At 40.4% G+C, this 20,155-nt stretch overlaps 1 protein-coding gene across 5 annotated transcripts in view; it reads right to left on the bottom strand.

The window, feature by feature from the left end:
- Positions 1 to 331: 331 nt before the first annotated feature.
- The window catches only part of epha8 (eph receptor A8), a 125,838-nt gene continuing 106,014 nt past the window's right edge, over positions 332 to 20,155 (bottom strand). Inside the window, exons 10-20 of one of the 5 annotated variants that reach the window (XM_030420554.1) lie at positions 18,910 to 19,072; positions 16,569 to 16,743; positions 14,277 to 14,344; positions 13,841 to 13,966; positions 13,064 to 13,249; positions 11,819 to 11,880; positions 10,417 to 10,626; positions 7,792 to 7,941; positions 7,510 to 7,700; positions 6,486 to 6,644; positions 332 to 5,001 (exon numbers count right to left, since the gene is read on the bottom strand). In XM_030420554.1, the coding sequence (XP_030276414.1) occupies positions 4,887 to 5,001; positions 6,486 to 6,644; positions 7,510 to 7,700; positions 7,792 to 7,941; positions 10,417 to 10,626; positions 11,819 to 11,880; positions 13,064 to 13,249; positions 13,841 to 13,966; positions 14,277 to 14,344; positions 16,569 to 16,743; positions 18,910 to 19,072 (1,605 nt within the window). In that variant the 3' untranslated portion in view covers positions 332 to 4,886. Of the gene's footprint in view, positions 5,002 to 6,485; positions 6,645 to 7,509; positions 7,701 to 7,791; positions 7,942 to 10,398; positions 10,627 to 11,818; positions 11,881 to 13,063; positions 13,250 to 13,840; positions 13,967 to 14,276; positions 14,345 to 16,568; positions 16,744 to 18,909; positions 19,073 to 20,155 lie in introns of all 5 variants that reach the window. The other 4 variants (XM_030420550.1, XM_030420551.1, XM_030420552.1 and 1 more) reach the window with 4 other exon arrangements.

Below are 20,155 nucleotides of genomic sequence, written 5' to 3'. Positions count from 1 at the left end.
TACATTACATTTATCAAATCAGCACCCTGTCTTTTCTAGAAACGGTTGATTGGAACAATCTGGTCCAGAAAATTAAAACAAGTGAAAGAAAATGCAAGAACAGCTGATTCAATCATTATTCTCAGCATCAGTTTGTCACTATGAGCAAAACCTTTCACATTAGCCAATGCAATCATTTGATACATTAATATAACAACTATATATCTATGCAGCTTTAAACAAACACAAAGCAATGATTATTTTGTTTGTGTCAAACAACAACATCACTCAGACCTGAAGTGCAATGTGACATCAGCTCTCAATTGTATTAGAAATAGTCGGAAAATCACAGTTGCAGTCACACACAGACAAACGTTCCTTTATTGTGTATTTATGGACAGTTTGCACATTTATCATTAGCAACAAGGATGATTCATCAACTGCAATAAAACCTCTCAGAGTTGTATTATTTGGAAAACAAATGAGAATGAATAAATAATAAATTGTGAATAAATCCGGTTGTTGTTTTTTTTCTTCCTTCCAGTGACTGAACTTGCTGTATACATTATAAATCAATTCATCTAGCAAAAAACATATCCTAACTTTATAAAATATGGGTTTTCAGTTCAAGTCCAGTGTCTTCAAAAGCATCCTAAAGGAAAGAGAAATCCTTTGAAACCAGTAGTGAAATGCCACTATGATACATATTCAAGAAATAACATGAGGTTATTCTCTAATAAAAACTGACATCAATCATCTAGAGGAAAACCTACTGAGGTGCACAAGAAAAAAGACATTCTCTTGATGGCACAGAGAGGGGGTATAAATCAGGGCTGATTATGTACTGTTGAGAGCGTTTAGATACAAACATTCGACTAACATGTTCTTCACCTTTTCATCAACACTGAGGCAAACAGTGTACTCACATTTAATCAGAAGTAACACTTTATTTTACAGTCTGTGTAGCTTATGTGTACGATATTCCCAGCATTCACACAAAAGATGTGTTCAGATAAGTACTCTGAGGAACATTATATTTGCACTAAAATAGTATTAGTGCTGATGTTGATCCCAGAACATCAACCGAATAGACAAGCTTCTGTACCAATTAGTTTAGAGAATGAGAGTGCTTTCCGATGTTACACGCCCTCCCAGCAATATAGTACTCAGAAGATGGTGAAACTTGAATATAGTGGACTATCCACCGTAATATATCTAATTTTGGTTGAAAGCTAAAAAGATGTACAATATATTTATATCGGGTTAATATTTAAGGAAATTTAAGGATTATAATTTCAGGGAAATTTGAAGTTATAAAAATGACATTTTGCAGGTTTGGCAGTTACGGGCTACTGTAGGATCAATTTTGATAAAAATTCACAGACCATTATTAAGTTAAGCCCACACTGGGCGCTTTGTGGCACACTGGCAGCCATGTTGCAGGCCTCAGACAGTCATTGTAAACAGATGATTTTAAGAACAGAAAAAGAATTCAGCAGAAAGATATTTTGTGCCGCCTTCTTTTACATATATTTTCTTTCACCACCACATCTGACTGATTCTACTATTAGACTTTTTAGCAGCAGTTTGCTAATAAATCAATATCTGCTTGGCTTATTAGCATTCTCCTGTTGTACACCTGGCTCACACACTACTTAATGTAATGGAGGCTAGAAATAGCATCTAGTTGTCAGTCAACATCAATAGCAGCTGCTTTGCTAAACTAAGCTAGCTGCCAGCTACTTAGGAGACAAACAAAGCTACAACCAAATGTTAGCTGATGTAAGTTTTGGCCATCATACATTTCAAATACATTTTCGATATATTGGATCTTCCAAATGCATTCAGAATTGAGGTTACATGAGAATGTATTTTTGTTTCTGAAAGTAGACGAAAAAGCATGTAGGCTATCATGATGTGCCTTGAGATGCAGGCTATTTGTTGTGATATATTAAAGAACATATTTAAACTTTTTTTTTTTTTAGCAGTTTCAAATATATGTGAACTAGAGAAACAATAGAACTGAAAGAGTTTGACTAAATAATCTTCACTCAGGTTCACTTACCAGCTTTTTCTGGAAACTTGAACCACATCTCACACTCTTTACCACCTCTTCAACTTCCCTCAGTTGTCATGACGTTACTATGACTGTGGAACTTTGGTCACCTGATGACAAGTAGTCATACACACAAGGTTGGTTAACCTTTAGTTAAAGTTGTAATTTATAAAATATAGCCAGAATTTGAAAGTAGCCAAAAACATAGGGGGCATCATATCACCAGACCAACTGACTGCTGCTCTTTGCTAGCTATCCTTGGCTGTATATTTAATTAGCTCATGGCTCTAGAGTTTGTCTGGATCAGGGCATTGGATCACAGGGGGAGTCAAAACCTAGCTACCAGGAAGAGAGCCAGGTTTTGAAGCCAGTTTTTGTAGAGGCCTAACGGTGGATTACCATCGTCACATGATGCATTGTTCCCACATTCCCAAATTGCGAAAGAAGCATCTGAAAGACGAAAGCAAAATTTTTTGGGGCGTGGCAACCTGCTGGGCGCATGCTCTGTAGGCTGCACAAGACAGAAGAGCAAGGTATTTTCATTCCCCTGGAAGTCAAGGTATTTTGGTTTCATGCACCACTTAGCCGCTTTCATAGGAATGAACACCATCACCAATGCTGCCACCTGTCTCCAGTGTCCACCTTGGGTGACAGGGCTCAGCTCAGCTGAATTTGTCAGCTAGAGAATGAACCGAGCTGGACACCTACAGGCAGACCGAGTCAATTTAAAGACACAAAACAGTGTGGAGGTGATTTACAGCAGCTTTTACCAGGACTATGGTTTCAGGGACGAAAAGACACGGCACGACGAGAGGCTTGCAGCGGTGGAAGAGTGGGAGAGAGTCGTGGGTGAAAATGTGGGGCGACCGTGGCTCAGGTGGTAGAGCGGGTTGGCCAATGTTAGGAGGGGCGGCGGTTCTATCCCCGCCCTTGCCACTTGTGTCATGGTCGTTGTGTCCTTGGGCAAGACACTTCACCCACCTTACCTCATGTGAATGTGTATGACTGCTGTATGTTCCGTCAGTCTGCCCCAGGGCAGCTGTGGCCACTATTGTAGTTTACCACCTCCAGTATGAATGTGTGTGAATGAATGGAACCTGGAACCCCGTCAGGTGCTTTGGGCGTCTTGAAAAGCGCCATACAAATCCAATCCAGTATTATTATTATTAAAATGGGGTGTTGACCCGGAATATTTTTACATCGTAGTCAGTGACTTGCGTTTCTATCGCAACCAAACCAGAGGTGATTGTTAAAAGACAAACCAAGACTGTGTTGGTATTTCTTCTGCCGAGTAAAGACAGAAGGTTACTTCAGTGAAAAGCTGGCATATATCTTCCTTGCTAAAACCTAAGGGGCTATTGGATGTGCTGGTACAAAGTGGTATTAGGAGTAAGGTCAGGCCGGGGATAACTAGTTAGCATGCTAACTTCAGTAGAACTCTCTGCAGCAAAGTATTTGACATCAAATCAACTCTTGTTTCTTCACGCTCTGTTGAAAATGTACGTTACAATTTTAAATGTTTTTAAAGCTAAATTCAGGCCATATCTTACAAATTGCTCCTTTAAGATGAATTTATCAAAGTAATATTCCCAAGATCAAGAATTAACTTCCACAATCAAAACCGATATAGGTACCTGCAAAACCTGAAGTGCATTTAAAATCTACAGTATTTGCAATACATTTAAACCTGATTTGAAATTGAAAAAACATTTTAAACAGCAGTGCATTTGGAGTTAATTTAAAAAAGGAGGTATAACAAGAAATCCCCAAATATACTGAAAATGCATCAGATGTAGTATTTATTACAGTATGTGAAATTGCCGATATTAGTTTGTATGCTATTTGAACACATACTGTAAGTAATTTACACATTTTCGTTTCTGTTTACTGCACAGTGATGAGAATTTGAAAAGAAATCTCATGAGCGAGCTACTTATAACACTAATACATTTTAGAGGGTTGGGTTTTATAATATATAGTTAGCCATTATTTATGTAATATTTTAAAACAGCTAATTCTTCAGCAGACCAACATTGTGGCTCCAGTTGTGGCTGAGAGGAGATTTGTGACACAACTGTAAAGCCTACCCAACACATATTGTAGAATAAAGTGCACTGTAACTGAATCAAACACATCTTCCAAGTATAGTAGTTGTGCGTCACGCAGCTTCGAACTGGGCAGAGGGCTCTAGGGCTCTCCTTGGGTCATTCATCAAGGTTGGGCGGCAGAGAAATGTGCCTGTTGTTGGTATTAATAGCCTGGGGTGAAATAGGTCTTCTCCACTGTGGAGACGATCTGGCAACTCGGGTGAGCCCTATCTCACTGTTCTCCACTTTCTCTGACTCGAGCCTCATTCTGGGCCTCCTTCTGCTCGAGCTGTTGCTGCAGGAAAGGCAGCGAGTGTCATCCGAACATTTGAAAACACCCACGCCCCCCCAGCCTCTACATCACTCCATGTACTCTTGCTATTGCCCGGTTCAGTAAATCATATTTCTCTGATAAATTCATGATTGATAAATTATCTTCTCTATGTAGACAATAAAATTAAAATAATTTGTGGTAATTAAGGCAGTCTTTCATTTATAAACAAGACATTTAAACTCAGAAAATGCAATCGGATAGTAAAAGAAATGAAAGGTCGGAAAGGTCCCAAAGAAGTCATGTTTACTTGCTCCATAGTTAAAACCTTTCACGTTTTGTTCTTCAATTTCTTGAGGAAAAAGGCTTGTACTGTTCCCTTATATTTTCTTCTCCCATTGATCAGATCATCTTAAATTCCAAGGAGTCCCTTTCAGACCTTGTAGAAGCCTTAGTTTCTAGATTTCAGCAGGAGGAATCCTCAGTGTTGGAGTTATACGTGCACAGACGGCACACTCTTGTTGAGGACCTGAGCCCTCATCAGCTGTACGCTGGTCATGATCTTCTTCTGGTGGCCCATCAGCGTCACCCCGAGCCGCTGGATGTCCCTGCAAGACATACATGAGTAGAATTACGCAAAAAGAGTTTTAATGATCCATGATGGCCTTAACTAGAGGCTATTTAACATTTAAGCAAATTTAGCTTTCATTAATTACTCAGCTTCTGTTTAAATTTACAGCTGATGTTATTTTGTGTTGACGCAAAATCAACGCATCTTCCATTTGTTACTATTGACTTGAGGAATTCAGAATTTTAGAACACATGAGGCATTTAGGAGCTTCAAAGTGAGTTTCAGCTCATTGTTTCAGTGTCCGGCCTCACTCTTTGGCTTCACACTCCCCGCTCTCATATCTTTGTGTTCGACTGCAGCTTGCAGCTATTCAGAGAAAAAGCTCAGCACCATACAGCATTCAATCTTGGTGAGATTGTGAGGCATTTAGCAGCTAAAGAGTCTGATGATTCCCTCAGGAGTTGGTAGAGACCAAAAACAGAGCCAAAAGAAACTGAATACTGGTCAGGTGGTCATAAACACGACTCCAATTTTAATGTGAAATAGATAGCTCCAGGAACTGTTGAGCTTTAGTAACAGTATCTTAATGATGATTAAAGAATCGGCATGGCAGAATCAACTGGAGTTATTGTGGTAAATGTGACAGTAACAACACATCTGTTAAAAACAGAAATTCAGAGAAACAGTTTGGAGGGCATATTGTTATTCTGTTGTCACTCCCCATGCAAGCAGGGTTATGGTTAGGGTTAGGGTTTAACCAGCCTTTATTTGTTAAGAGTAGGGACCGACCAATATTGTTTCACTGATACTGATACCAATTTTCTCAAGTATTGTACTAAAGTAGAATCTTGAGGTAATTTACTCCTTACTACCTTACACCTTGAATTCACTTAATCTATTTGATAACTTAAGTTGCTAGTTTAGATTACTCAGTATATATAGGCTATAATTTGGGATGTTTAACCAATCTGATAGAGTGTTGAATCCAGAGAGGATACTGCATTAGAGTCAACACAGCGCATTTTTAGATTAATTTATTTAATTGGCAATTGGACGCAGATACCAACTATTGGAAAAATGATGAAAGTTGGCCAGGACAATAATTGGTCCATTAGCACAGGTCACAAATTATTATATTATTTGGTAGTATTTGAGACTCCTGCTGTGTTTGTTAATCAGCTTTTATTTGAGGCACAACTCACATCTTGCTGCAAGAGCTTCAAAGTTCTTTACTCTCACATTATAAGAGAAATATGGTTATGACCCTCACATATATACTGTAGGAGGGTTTGATGTGTTGGTGACTGAGCTCAGTGGAAGAAACTTGTTAGATGGGACTGTGGAGGTGGTACAAAATAAATGGTTGATGCAGAAACAGACAGTCAAACTGATTCAGCTCAGTTTTGTTTTTACTTGGAGAAGATTTATAATAATCTAAGTGTGCACCCTACGGATTCTTTGAGCTGGTGGAGTCCAGCAGCTAATGGCTCGCCAATACTCTCCATCATGGTCAGTACTCACCCTTGGTTCATGCCTATGACGTGTCCCAGTGTGTGGTACCCCCCCGCTGCAAAGTGGTCCTTATAGCGGCTCATCTTTATGGTGTCCAGCCACTCGTCTACTGAGTTACAGCTACTGAAGTCTGGGATAGCTCTCTCCATCAGTGGAGGACTGTTTAAACTGCGGCCGAGAGAGAGACAGATGGCCATAGAAAGGCAGAGAGAGAGAGAGTGAGGGGAGGATGAATGGACAGACAAAAAGATTAGTTGGACGAAGTCCGAAAACAAGAAAAGAGTCAAAAAGTGAGCAAGAGGCAGAGCGACCGGGGGAAAGGGGCGCTTTGAAATGTGCTAGTAGCTGAGGCAGGAAATCAATAGCAGTTAAAATGATAGAGAAGAGGTGACTGCTGTGGTTGCAGGATGGCTGCTTTGGGTAGATTAATACAGGGAGAAATCCTTAATACCCCTACTCCTCTGCCTCTACCTACTGATGCTCAGTGCCATGCATCACTGACTCTGTAGGACCTGGGATCTAAACAGAGCAATTTACACTGGTCCAGTTTGAGCCTGGGTGTCCTCTCAAGCTGCTCACAGATTCACCGCGGATCAATGTCAATATCACAGCAGACTTTTACTTAACGTAGGACGCGTCTATCAGAGATGAGCTTATCTGAAAACGAACACGACCGCTCGTTTCATCTGCCAGAGAACTTTAAGGGAAACTTTATGCTGCCACCTTATCCCACTGTGCTCATGTTTGATAGCAGCTGGATGAGATTGGATTTACTCTGCCTCTCACACCAGGACAGTTACTTAGTAGCCTAACAGTCTGTCACCATATATTGTCCAGGAGATCATCTTCTCAGCCCCTTGCAGACGGTGCCTTGCTTTGATTTGCAGCTTAATCCGCTAATCACATGAACCAATATTTGATTAAATGTTGGCGAACTGTCGCGCCAAATTAAATCAAAAGAGTCCTCAGCATGTGACACAATGCATCCCTGTTGCTTTGCTGTAACTATGGATCCATTCAGTGGCGCACCCACCTGCAGAGTGTCTCCATAGACTTCAGGTTCTCTGGAGTGCGGATTAGCTTGTCAAGAACGGTGACTATCTGGCAAAAGCGTGGCCTCTCGTTGCGATCCTTCTGCCAGCAGTCCAGCATGAGTGTGTGTAGAGCAGCAGGGCAGCCCATAGGAGCAGGCAGCCTGTAGCCCTCTTCAACAGATTTGATGACCTGCACATGTACAGTAAAAACATGGATGAGACTACAGCGTCTGCAATGAAATGACACTAAAGTGTCAATTATGTTAACTTTTCGTGCTCACATCTCTGTTGGTGAGGTTCCAGTATGGTCTCTCCCCGTAAGACATCACCTCCCACATGACCACTCCGTAGCTCCACACGTCACTGGAGGAGGAGAACTTCCTGTAGGCGATGGCCTCCGGGGCTGTCCAGCGGATTGGAATTTTCCCGCCCTGTCAGGAACATAAAGATGATTTATCGAGGCGTATCAGACTTCCTGAGACAGATTTAGAAGACAACTTGAGGTAAGAGAATCAAACTAACGATCACACTTTAAAAGGTTTCTTAGTCTTGTCAAAAAGTCCCATGAAAAGACCAAAATCAACGAGTATAAATCTTTGTATCTATAGCCTGATAGACAGTATGTTTTTCATTTGTGCTATAGAGGGGGAAAAAGACCATTTAGTCAAGAGTCAAGATGAGAATGAGAATCAATGAAATGCTTTATCAACCCCTCATTAAGCAATTATAAACATCAGTTGCAACTTTACACTACACAACTGCTTAACCAATGGTTTACAAAGCACGTCATGTTACCCTGATGTTTTTATATTGAAGATAATTCATATGGCCTGCTTAAGTTAATTCCACAGTCTCAGAATATCCCAATGCAAGTAAAGTTACACACGCATTAATAGCAAAATGGTGTTAAAATAACAAAAGCAATAGTACTCATGCAGAACGGCCCCATCCTCGAGCGCCTCTTCTCGGTAGCTAACATCAACTTCCAGCAGGACACAGAATTTCCACATAGTCACAGAGCCCCTTTAACTTTATATACGTCTGACAAATTGTTATAGACCTGTGATTTGTATTCACGACAGTGCCATCGCACTCTGAAATTGGACGAAATGCCAAGTTCAACATAATGTTGCTTTAAATGGCTGACTAAACAGTCATTGTGAGCATGTGTTGCGGGCCAAGACAAGAATAGACATGCAAATGTTAGCAAGTATGTGAACTACTTATATTATTCTTAATATAAAACTGACACTTAATTAGGCTGACACATTGATGCATCACTTCTTAAACAAACAGAGCACTCCCTGTGCGTTATTTTAAACATTTGAAGGTCACTGTTAAAAAGCCGTCCATTATAGATACCTGACATCCTGCTAAACATTAAAACCGGCAAAATGACCCACTGGGATTCTCTCTCCTCTACTCGTGATCACAATACTTTCAGGTTCTTCAAAGTGACTTTGCTGTCATTTTTCATACATTGGGAAGCTTTATCCACTTTATTGGGATGTGAACTGTATTAATCTTCAGCCATTATCTGACATTAACTCAAGATGTGCTGTAACGATGCTATAGTGTCTGTAATATCATCAACTACGATCCTTTTCCCCTTCAGAGTGTCTCTGAGTGATGCCGCACATAATGACCTTGCTGTCTGTAATCTGATTGCTGTGCTTTAACAGGCTGTAACAGACAAATGTGTCAGATGCTGATTTCCATCTGTGTGCTGTAAGCTGATAGCATCAGACTCTGGAAGCAGCTGCCTTGGCCTTTTTTTTTTTTTTTTCTTTCTACTTAGGACTTAGTACATTGTTCCCATCAGACTGCAGGTTTAATATGGGGCCGCTCTCTACTGAAGCACTTACAAAGATGATTTTACTTTGCTGTCGCTTTCGTGTGACTTTGATTCTATTTGTATTGCTTTAGTAGAGTTGTATTTGTCTTGATTATACTTTCTTAGCCAGATTTATGTGGAGCTAACTAATTTCTAAAGGTTATATAAGAATAATACAAATATTCGTCAGTTAAATAAAAAAAGAAATGGAAAGAAGTGTGCCTGAAGGCAGTCTGATGACTGTGATGACAGAGAGCTAAAGCTGGTCCTTTTGAAGATCTGTGAGATCTCTGATCTTAAACGATTTGTGGGGTCTGAAGTTCAACATTTGAAACTTGCTGCTTAAGGCAGCCACTTTGCCTGGTCAACACTTCCTCACTCCCATCTTATCAAACATGGCAGCTTGGTCTGTGGCCTTAAACTTCAAACTATGACGACGCTTCACCTACCCCTCTAGCATCTGTTTTGGATGTGCCTAAAAAAATACAATACCTGTACCCTGCTGAGGAGTGCCCCTTTAAATTGAGGTAAGAGACCAAAGTATCAAAAGGGTGTTTGCAGATACCCAAAGGTTAGGTATCCAAATTAGTATCTGGAGAGACATAGTCACAATGGTGTCTCCCTTGTGCTCGCTTGTTTGCTATTGGTATTGGTATTTTTGGAAATGTAGCATCCAGGATTATGATGCTTTCTCTCATACTAAGGGCTTAAAGTCAGGTTATGTCAGCCTCTGCTGCATTTAATTCCACTGGTCTTACTGCCTTGAGTCTGTGTCCCCCATTTTTACAGATGTGCATTATTAGGTTCTTGGAGTGATCATTAAAAACCTGCATGAAACACATTGTGATCATTCTGATGTAAGTTAACATGAAGGTTCATTACTATAAATGGAGACATTTATTCCTTTTAGGCTGGTGCTTATTTTAAATGGTAGTAAGCCTTTTCAGTCCCATTTCACATGATTGCTGCTCACTGGCATCAACCATGTCTTTTAAAGAACTCTATGTGTGTGTGTGTGTGTGTGTGTGTGTGTGTGCACTGTACTAATGCTTGCCTCAATGTGAAAACTCACACTGGTGGTATATGCAGCGTCAGGGTCATCCTCCAGCACTCGGGACAGACCGAAGTCAGACACCTTACACACCAGGTTGCTGTTGACCAGGATGTTGCGGGCAGCCAGGTCTCTGTGGATGTAGCCCAGGTCAGAAAGATAGGTCATCCCAGCTGCAATGCCGCGCAGCAACCCGACCAGCTGGATGATGGTGAACTGGCCGTCGTGTCTCTACATGGAGGCAGAAAAGTAAAGGTAAAGAAAGATGAAGAAGAAGGAGGAGGCAGAGAGAGAGTTTTGAGGGAAGATCAAAAAACCGTGATGGTATAGCAGAGGAGAAGATGGGAAGGGTGATAACAGAAGAGATTTTAATCAAGATAGAGAAGAGAGTAAAGATAAGAGAATAAAACATGACAGGGATTTGCTTTCAAGTAATAATCCACAGTATTTTTATATAAGCAAATACTGGAGCTGTTTGACATTGTAGCTGTAATACAATGTTAAATCAACTTATATCTCGTTATAGAAAACTTTCATATTGGCAGCTCTAAACCACTGCTGCCTTTCTCCTGGTAACAATACTCTGATAGACAAGAAGTGAAGTCGCTCTCCCGTGGAAACCATGTATCGCCAAGGGATTATACATTTTTACACGAGTTTAAGAATTCTCCTTGATGTGTTGAGAAAATTATCATCAAACAAAGCATTAATCCTAAATCAAAGCTTTTTGAGAGTTTGAAGAAGTTGACAACTTTGAGGAACCGTGTTTTCTCTGGACATGGATGATGAGTAGCGATAGGCGTTATAGTTTAACTTCCCTTTTTGCTTTAATTTATCAGTGGAAACTGATGGATGTACGGCAAAGACGATGAAGAGGAAGAGTGATAGAAACCAAGGTAAAACAAGAGTGAACGGACGGGCATTCACTCCATAGAGAACCCTCCTGTGTCTTTTCAAAATCTGTTCCCCTGTTGATAGGTGTTTGGACCTTACCACTAGGACAGAGGACGGTTCAAAACCAACATTCTTTTTAGTTGATCAGTAAGCAACCAAACCTGCCTACTGATTAATGCAATTAATACAATGAGTAATACATCTGGGTGTTTTACTCTACCTTTTTTATAGCACTGGCATCAGGTCAAATATAGATTCTTACAGTTGCTTTTCCCTATGGACAGTAGCTAGGCCATTTGCCGTAGTCATGTCGCTAACGCCGTTCTTGCGACAGATGCGCGTAATACACCAGGGAAAAGTTAGGAGGGGGGAAAGTTGAAAGGTTATCGTCTATTTCTGCTTTATCAGAGAGGAAAAAGTTCCCCACTTACTCATTAACAGCAGACAATAAGAAACAAACTGACTCAGATAAAGCAACAGGTACCTTCACTGCCTAGAAAAACCTTTAACCAAAAGCTTAAATACCAACCCTGAGGAAAGAGTCCAGAGAGCCGTTCTCCATGTACTCTGTGATGATCATCACTGGTTTGCCTGTGGAAACAAACAGAGACCTGCATAACACTTCCCAAGTTGAACTGCATATCTACAACATGTGACATGCATGCAAACAATTCTCTTGTTAGTGTGCTGCTGCTGCTCACAGGGGTAAATCATTTCAATAAGTTGTGAATTGTAGTTATAGATCTCCACATAGAATTTGGAAAACAACAGTGTTTCTGCCACTCAACCATAATTTTACTCAGTCAGTTTTGTTCAATAATTTGCCCTACTATTGTACAGGGGCACAATATAACACGAAAGATAAAAGATGCTGCTGTTAGGTTTCTCACTACAACCCTGATTCCCCGATTGAAGTTGTGAGGCTATGCAAAAAAGAAATACAACCGGATGTGATGATTTGGTATCTTCTCTGACATGTGCTCAATCGAAAACGGTTCAGAGACAATATATTTATCTCATCAGCTTCATTGATTTTTATAAAAACGTGCTTGTTGTGAATTGGACAACAGCAACACATTTCAGACAAGTTGTGAGAGAGGCTAAAAAAGACTGGCAAAATTGTGTAATCCTGCAAAAAGACCTGTTTGGAACATTCTATGGATGAACAGAAGATAGTATCGTGATTGTATCATGATAGGGGCATCCGTGAAAGACTCAGTAGTTCGCAAGCAAGGATGGGGCAAGGTTCATCACTTTGTGAAAAACATGACTACATAAAGGGCATTTTTACATGGGCTCAGAAACACTTCCTTGAGACTGTGTGTAAAATATTTAAATCATCTGCATGAACGGACCCTTTAAATTGTTGTTATGGTAAGGATAAGCATGAAGACAAATTTACACACTGGTGTAATGTAATTATTGACAGTTTGACCACACCAGTAAAGACTCTATTACCTCATTTTACTTAAACCCTGCCAGTAAAAATGATGACAACTCAAAAAAGTCCCTTGAGATTTGAGCTCCATTGAAATGCCATTCTCCTAATTCTTTTCCTGTTTCTTCATGAGCAGAGAGGTACTTGAAGAATCTTTTACTCTGACTAAACACTTTTATACAAGCTGTCTATAGCTTACATGACACTACACATAAAGCAGATGAAGCGCAGGACATGTGCCTGACAGTGTTTACTGTTAATTATTATCCTCTGATTCAACAGTCAAAAATTCTGACCACATCTTCACACAAACATAGAGTTTAAGTGTCCGCGTACTGTGGGTTACCACTCCCTCCAGGCGGATGACGTTGGGGTGGTCAAACTGAGCCATGATGGACGCCTCAGACAGGAAGTCCTTCTTCTGCTTCTCTGTGTATCCTGCCTTCAGGGTCTTCAGGGCTACTGGGATGTCTCTCTTCCCCGGGAGTCTCATGCGTCCATAACAAACTTCACCAAACTCCCCTGGACACATACGCAGTTCAGCACTAAATACATTCAACTCTGAATTTGAATCAACATGTACTGACTATGCTTAGCTGCAGCACCACCCCCTTTTAAGCCACGTTTATAAATGAGAATGTGTCACAAGTTAATTTGCTCGCTTAGATAAGAGAAACAAATCCACTTATAGGCTGTCTGTCTACATGCGTGTGAAAAACTAGAAGTGAGCTAATCATCCATCGGCCTCTTTCTCATTATTTCTTATCTTGCGTGATTGCTGTTATTTATCTTCCTCTGTCCTATACTTTATATTTCTGTGTGTGGGTGTGTGTGTCTGTGTGCAGGAGTCATATCTAGCCCGATGTATTGTGGAGCGGACACAGTGTTAGTATTCCCTGCCTGTCGGAGGTGCTTTGATTGACAGTCCCACGCAACGCTCTGATTCCGCTCCGCCATCCTCCTCTCTGCTGCACACCACAGCCTTTACACTGGCCAATGATTTTAAGTTAGCTCAGCCAATGATTCTGACTCTCTGTGTGTGTGTGTGTGTGTGTGTGGGCGTGCGTGTGCATGCGTGTGTGTATGTGAGCACACACAAGTTCATGGTTTTACCTGAACCAATGATTTTCTCTATTTTGATCCTGGAAGCTTCAATTTCTCGGGCAAACTCGTGCACCGCCTGGCAGGGGTCCTCGTACGTGTGTGGGTCGATATAGAACCTCGCGTCGGGGAATGACACTAAGATAAACAACATTAGCATTTGGTCACATATCGCAGAATGAGAGCAACATCACATCTGAGCCGCTGTCGCCGGTGTGTGCAAGGAAAACTTGATGAAAGGCGAGAAATGAGTCGGAGAGTGAAGCAGACAGACAGAGGGAGAGAATAAACAGCTTTCCGGGCTGTGTGCTGCTGTAATCACTCAGAGCAGGATGAAAATTGTTTGCTCTCAGGATGAACTTTATTACACGGGGATGAAAATGCGACCTCTTCAAGGAATGCGATCAAATCTATTATTGGTAATAATTGAGGAATGGACCAAACATACCGTGACCGTTCTGGTAATGCATCTTCTCCTCATCGGAGTCCTGGAAGGCCTTGCTGTAGCCACAGTGTCTATACAAACCACACACACAAAAGGACAGACAGACACACAGTCATCCAAACACACACACATGTGCACACACATAAACATATGGTGGGATGAATACAGGACATTTGTTCTCTCAAACTGTAACCACAGCTCATAATTAATAAATCTATAATTGTTCATAATGAATTATTCACTTTAACAGAGCTATTCATCACTTAGTGATACTCTGTTATTTATAAAGAACAACCAGTCAACCTGTTCTTCCTGTTAATGAGGTTTTCTACTGGCAACATGGCAGACGAGGAAACGGGTCAAGACAGAAATGCTTAAAGGGTGAGTTCACCCGCATTACTGCTGTCACCCCAGTTCATCGAGCAGACTGTTGAATTAGATTTTTACATTAGAAGTAAATGGGAAATGTTTTCCCTCCTTATATTGCGGGGGAGCATGATTTGTGTGAACCGACGCTTCAAATTATCATTAGGTTCCATTCAGAATAAGCATTTCTCTATGGGTATGCTTCCATTTTTCAAGTAACACTAATTAACATCAATAATCAAGTTAAAAACGCACAATACACACATCTCAGGAGGACATTTAAGACATGGCAAAAGGATTTAATGCCATGTTGACACATACACACTAAAAAGTGGCAGCCTGCCACTAACATATCTGTGGCTTTCAGGTGTCTTTAGCATCGGGCAGTAATTCGTATAGTCAGCTGTAGTCAAGCAGTTTTTTAGGTAGTTGGTTTTGATGTGTATAAACAAAAGTTACAGAAACACTACACTCAATACAGATGCATCAGTATTTGACGACCTGAGAATGAGGCTTAACAATCAACTACCTTTCTCCAGGATCACCTTCCCTACCTTAACATAGTGAGTGGTTCAGTGTGAAGTGTCAAAATTAATCCATTATGTTGGGTCAATTTTCCTTATAACTTATATAAAGTCTGATTAAATTAATTTAATGTATACTGATACATAAAGCTCATGTGTTTATTCAATAATTACACATACGATTAAGTGGAACTTCTACATTAACATAATATGTTTTCAACTGTTAATATTCAAATATCATACATACACGCAATGCATTTCTAATTGGTTATTCTGTCTCATGTAATAAATCACATATCTACTTATCTACACATTGACTCAACATGACGGAAAACCTTTACTTTAAATGTGACTCTTCACGTTTAATATAGGTAAAAGAATTGTAACTTGAATGCAAGCAAACTTATTAACTTGTAATCAAAATACTTTAAATTACTATTTTAAGTAAATATAGGCAATTATTTGTTGGAGTGTACCATTTTTGTTGAAAGCAGCAAGCTACACTACTACAAAAAAGTTGCTTAACACCCTCATGCTGTCTTCCATTATATTGCTAAATGTAACAATTGTCCCCAACAGTCAGATTCTTTTCTCAAAACATTCCATTTTAATGTATTTTATGTTGAAGAGTATAGTAAAACAGTAAAACTACCCCTGTGGTGTTCCTTGGTTGGCCAGTGGCCCATCTCATTTTTTGTGCAGCCCTTAAAAAGGAGCATTTTAAACACATTGTCCATCTTCCATCTCAGTAGCATTACTGGACTGCAGTCACGACAACATGATTTTGCCTGGATAACATCTTTTAAATCCCCCAGTGATTTTTTTTCCTCCTCAAACAGAATGGAAATTAAAAAACTTAGTATGCATTCAAGTATGAATTAATCAAGTGCAATGAAATTAATTATTATGTGCAGTGCTACAGAGATGTAAGTTGAACACATCAAAAGGGAGGAAGGGGGGCTGATGGGATAAGTGGGAACGTTTGGCTTGCACGCTACTGGACATGAATCAACATAATTAAATCCACGATGAGGTGGAAATTACAAGTTAGGAAATCAGCTAAATAAGACAGTGAGAAGACACAGAGGGTTGAGGAGATGAGAGAAGCTAAGGCATTAGCTTTCAAAACTCTTCTCATCGCCCGTTTTACTGAGAGAAAAAGCATGCAGATTATTTGAATGTTATGACATTGTGAACGTTTCATCACGACAAGGTCACTACAGGTATTTTAGCTTACCAAACACAGGCTTAAATTAGATCCTTCCCCAATATTTCGGAGCATATATTAAGGTTTTTACTCAGATTAGAACCCTTTTTTTTCATTTTACTTGCAGCCAATACTACATGTGGAAAAAGCAGGGAGAGAACAGTGCACATTGGGTTTTGATCACAAGCAACATTACACAGAGAGAGGCACGGTAGTAGTGTAAGAAAGTGTTCCACACACAGCAGCGATGGGTAGTGTGGTAAAGTGTAGCCTTGCCGTTTCCTGCAGATGATGATGGCCACAAAGGTGACGAGGCCGGACAGTAGGGCCATGCAGATCCAAATGATGGTCATGGTGCTGTAGCGCAGAGGAGCTGAAAACACACACAAACACACTGTGTTAGCTGACAGAAAAGCACCACTGACAGGCGAGAGTTGACAGATTACACCGACACACACGCCAACACACTCTGGTAAACACAGACGGCAGGTAGCGTGTTCTTGGTCAAACAAGATAATCAAGAATATGGAGCTTCATTAAAGAGCTCAGCAGTTTTCTAATTACCTCCTGTTTGTGTTTAAAGTTTGTTCATGGCATTATGGGTGGAAAATATTCAGCTAATGTTGTCACCTGGTTTGAAAGATTGAATGCTGTCCCAGACTTGTGATTGAGCCCCTACCTTAAAATACAAATGTTATAAGGTCAGCATCTGATTTTTATTCAAGCTCATGGGTCCAGATCTGCAATGACCCCATAACATTTAAAACCACATCCTTCTGGACAGGATTGTTGATTATCATATTCAGCTGTGTATTCCACTTAATAATTTATTGATCAATAGAATATATTGATCACACTTCATAATGTATTATAGCCTTCATAACACAAGGTGTAGGCAAGGGCTGGATTCACTTACTATTCGGTCCAGATGTTGACCTTGAACTTTGGCAAGTTCTCACCTACTTTACAATGCATCTGCTATTGTACGCACATCAAAACATGTCAATAACATGATACAGTTATTACATTGGTGCTTGTAGGTGAAAATATGATTTCTGTGTCACTTCTTAAGAAATAAAAAAAATATAAGGTATAGTAATAAAAATGATTTCTTTGCAATTGAATCCACAAGTGCTTTAACCCTAACACACTCTTCAACATGGGTTTGTACACCTAAAGGAGTGGCCGTTCCCTTGTGGGCCAGCACTGCTCAAGTCCGGGGTTTAATTCCTAGAAGCAGAGTATCCAGCTTGGCTCGACATTATAAGCAGCAAAAGTGACACTGTAGGTGATAGGGAAGCCAGTGAGGGATGATGCCCTGTGAACATCTGGTGATGTAAAAATAGGTTTAGTGAGGATACTAATATCTGCTTATTACAGGCAAAAAAAAAGTATTAAATTATATACTTTTCCATTAAGTTATAAGCAGATACGTCATTATCATTTTTCAAAAGTTTTTTATAATGCACTTTTACATATGTAGTTTGTACAGTTATTGCAGTTATCACATCATACGTTTCTACAAGGCTTAATAACCATATAACTTCTCCAAAGGGCTATAATAGTTACCTTTTTAAAAATTTTCATTTAGGCACAAGAAAAGGTAATGTAATTGTATATAGTGTATCTGCTTGTACAATGGCTTACCATGCATGAGAAAATTATTCACAATTTTCTGCACCATGTTAAAACGACAGCTTTGTCCATCACACAGAATATCCCTATCCCTACTGGGTCCAATAAAAACGAATAACATCATTTGATTGTCAGGTTACACCTAATCTAACCCAACACTGATAAACTAAAACATTGTTTGCAGCTGGCTAACAGACACGATGAAATAAAAAGTTTAGGACTTATTGATTACTCAGCATGTAGGCTAGTCGGATCTGTGCAGTCCTCTTGTTTTCAGAGTCTGAAAATGAATCAGTATCACCAGGAGGAGGGTCAGGGTCCAGTGAGCAGCAGAATGAAGGGAGACTATTAGTCAATGAAACAGCACTGGGACTCTAACCAGGCAGGAGGTTTAGCTTTGCAGACCTAGAGTCTGCTCTGCACCTTCTCTGCCAAATCCCCTATTAGGAGAGAAAAATGTTCTAATAAAAGGTAGCTTCCAGTGTTGTAGTTGCCTCAGGTGGACAGACCCATGAAGACTTGTATCCCACCCTGTGCAGCTGTTTGAAGCTGGGATAGACTACAGTACTGCTGATGGTGTGGACCCTCTAACAAAGCACAGATCAATGGAACATGGGGATGGACTGAGGCGGTTACCAGCTTCACTGACACCCAAGTCTTTTTTTTGCCCTGGACCATGCAGACTGGGCTTTCAGGGCCAAAACTTTTAACACAACAAGCTGTTTTATTACCAGACTGGATTGTTCCACTGTATTAAACAACATACAAGTGTTAAGGGCTTCCTGTGGATAGGGGGAGGCAGGGGGCTTTGAGCAACATTTTAATGATATAGTGTGACTTCTTTATGTTTCTCAGTTTTTAGCCACACACACACACACACACACACACACACACACACACACACCTGCTTTCCCGGTCTGGATCTCCACGTTCTGGCTGAATCGTCCACAGCCTGCTGACGTTCGGGCTCGGACCTGAAAGATGTACTTGGTGCCTGGCTTCAGCCCAGACACTCGGGCGCTGGTATTTTTAGACTTCAGAGTAGAGTAACTATGCTCCTCATTATCCTGTGAAAGAAGGCCACATTCAAAGACAGGGTTTCAGGAAATGTTCATTTTGGTCAGCAAAAACTATATATGCTATACAAACTCTGTAGTCTGGGGGTGCTTCAGTGGACACTTCTGTATCTTTTGCCAGACAGCAGAAAATGTTGCTTATGTACTCACCCAGCGTTGACAGACATTATCATTCATTTGGAGCTGTATCTCTGTATTGTTGCTGAATGTAAGTCCAATTTGGACTTGACCAATTCCTGAAGGAAATACCTTACTAATAACTACTAAATGCTCCATGGTGTTGACCAGCCAATCTCTATCTGCTGTTTGGTGCTGAGCAGGTAGTGTACAATGAGTTTTTTTCCACAAAAAATGATGCTATGACAGCGGTGAGAGTGAACCAAAACAGTAAAGTTGCAGCTGCACAGATAAACAGTAAACGGAAACGCCTGGAAAGCCGGGTGGAGCTGCAGATTAAGACGATTATTATTGGTTATCAAGAGACCCTTGAGTCACAGTGTCGCATTGTTTTCACACATGTTGCCTTTTTTAAAATATTGATCATAGTGGCTTTAAATGAAATTCGACTATGTTTAAGCCTTGGTCCTATATGTTTTGGTGTGTAAATGATTCGTAAATACTAAAAGTTTGGGTATCAGTCCAGTAGATCACATCAGCTGGCAGCCGTAAAACACTGCTACAATGGCTGCAATGTAATCCTTTGGGGCAACTCAGACCAACAACGTTACATCCACTAAAGGTGCTTGGTTTTGTCACCAACAGCCCGACATTGAAGTGTTTTCAACAGCATTATGGGAACAACCGCTACAAAGAGAGACCTTTTTGTAACCACATACACAAGTCTCGCTCTGAAATCTCAAGAGAGGTGAGTTGTTGCATGAAGACAACGGTGGCGATGTGAATCATAGTTGGAGACAGGAGTTTGTAGTTTACCTTGAGGAAATGCCAGCCCGAAATTATTTCCAATGTCATGGCTGACTATTTAACTGATTATGACGATCCAGATTAGGCAAAAAATAAGCTTCAGTGGACGTAACTTTGACGGTCGGAGCTGCTACTCAGGAGTACATTGCA

This window comes from Sparus aurata, chromosome 6, assembly GCF_900880675.1.
Source record: "Sparus aurata chromosome 6, fSpaAur1.1, whole genome shotgun sequence".
Classification (NCBI taxonomy): Eukaryota; Metazoa; Chordata; class Actinopteri; order Spariformes; family Sparidae; genus Sparus; species Sparus aurata.
Note: the sequence above shows the minus strand (reverse complement) of the source record. Positions and strands in the feature narration are given on the sequence as shown.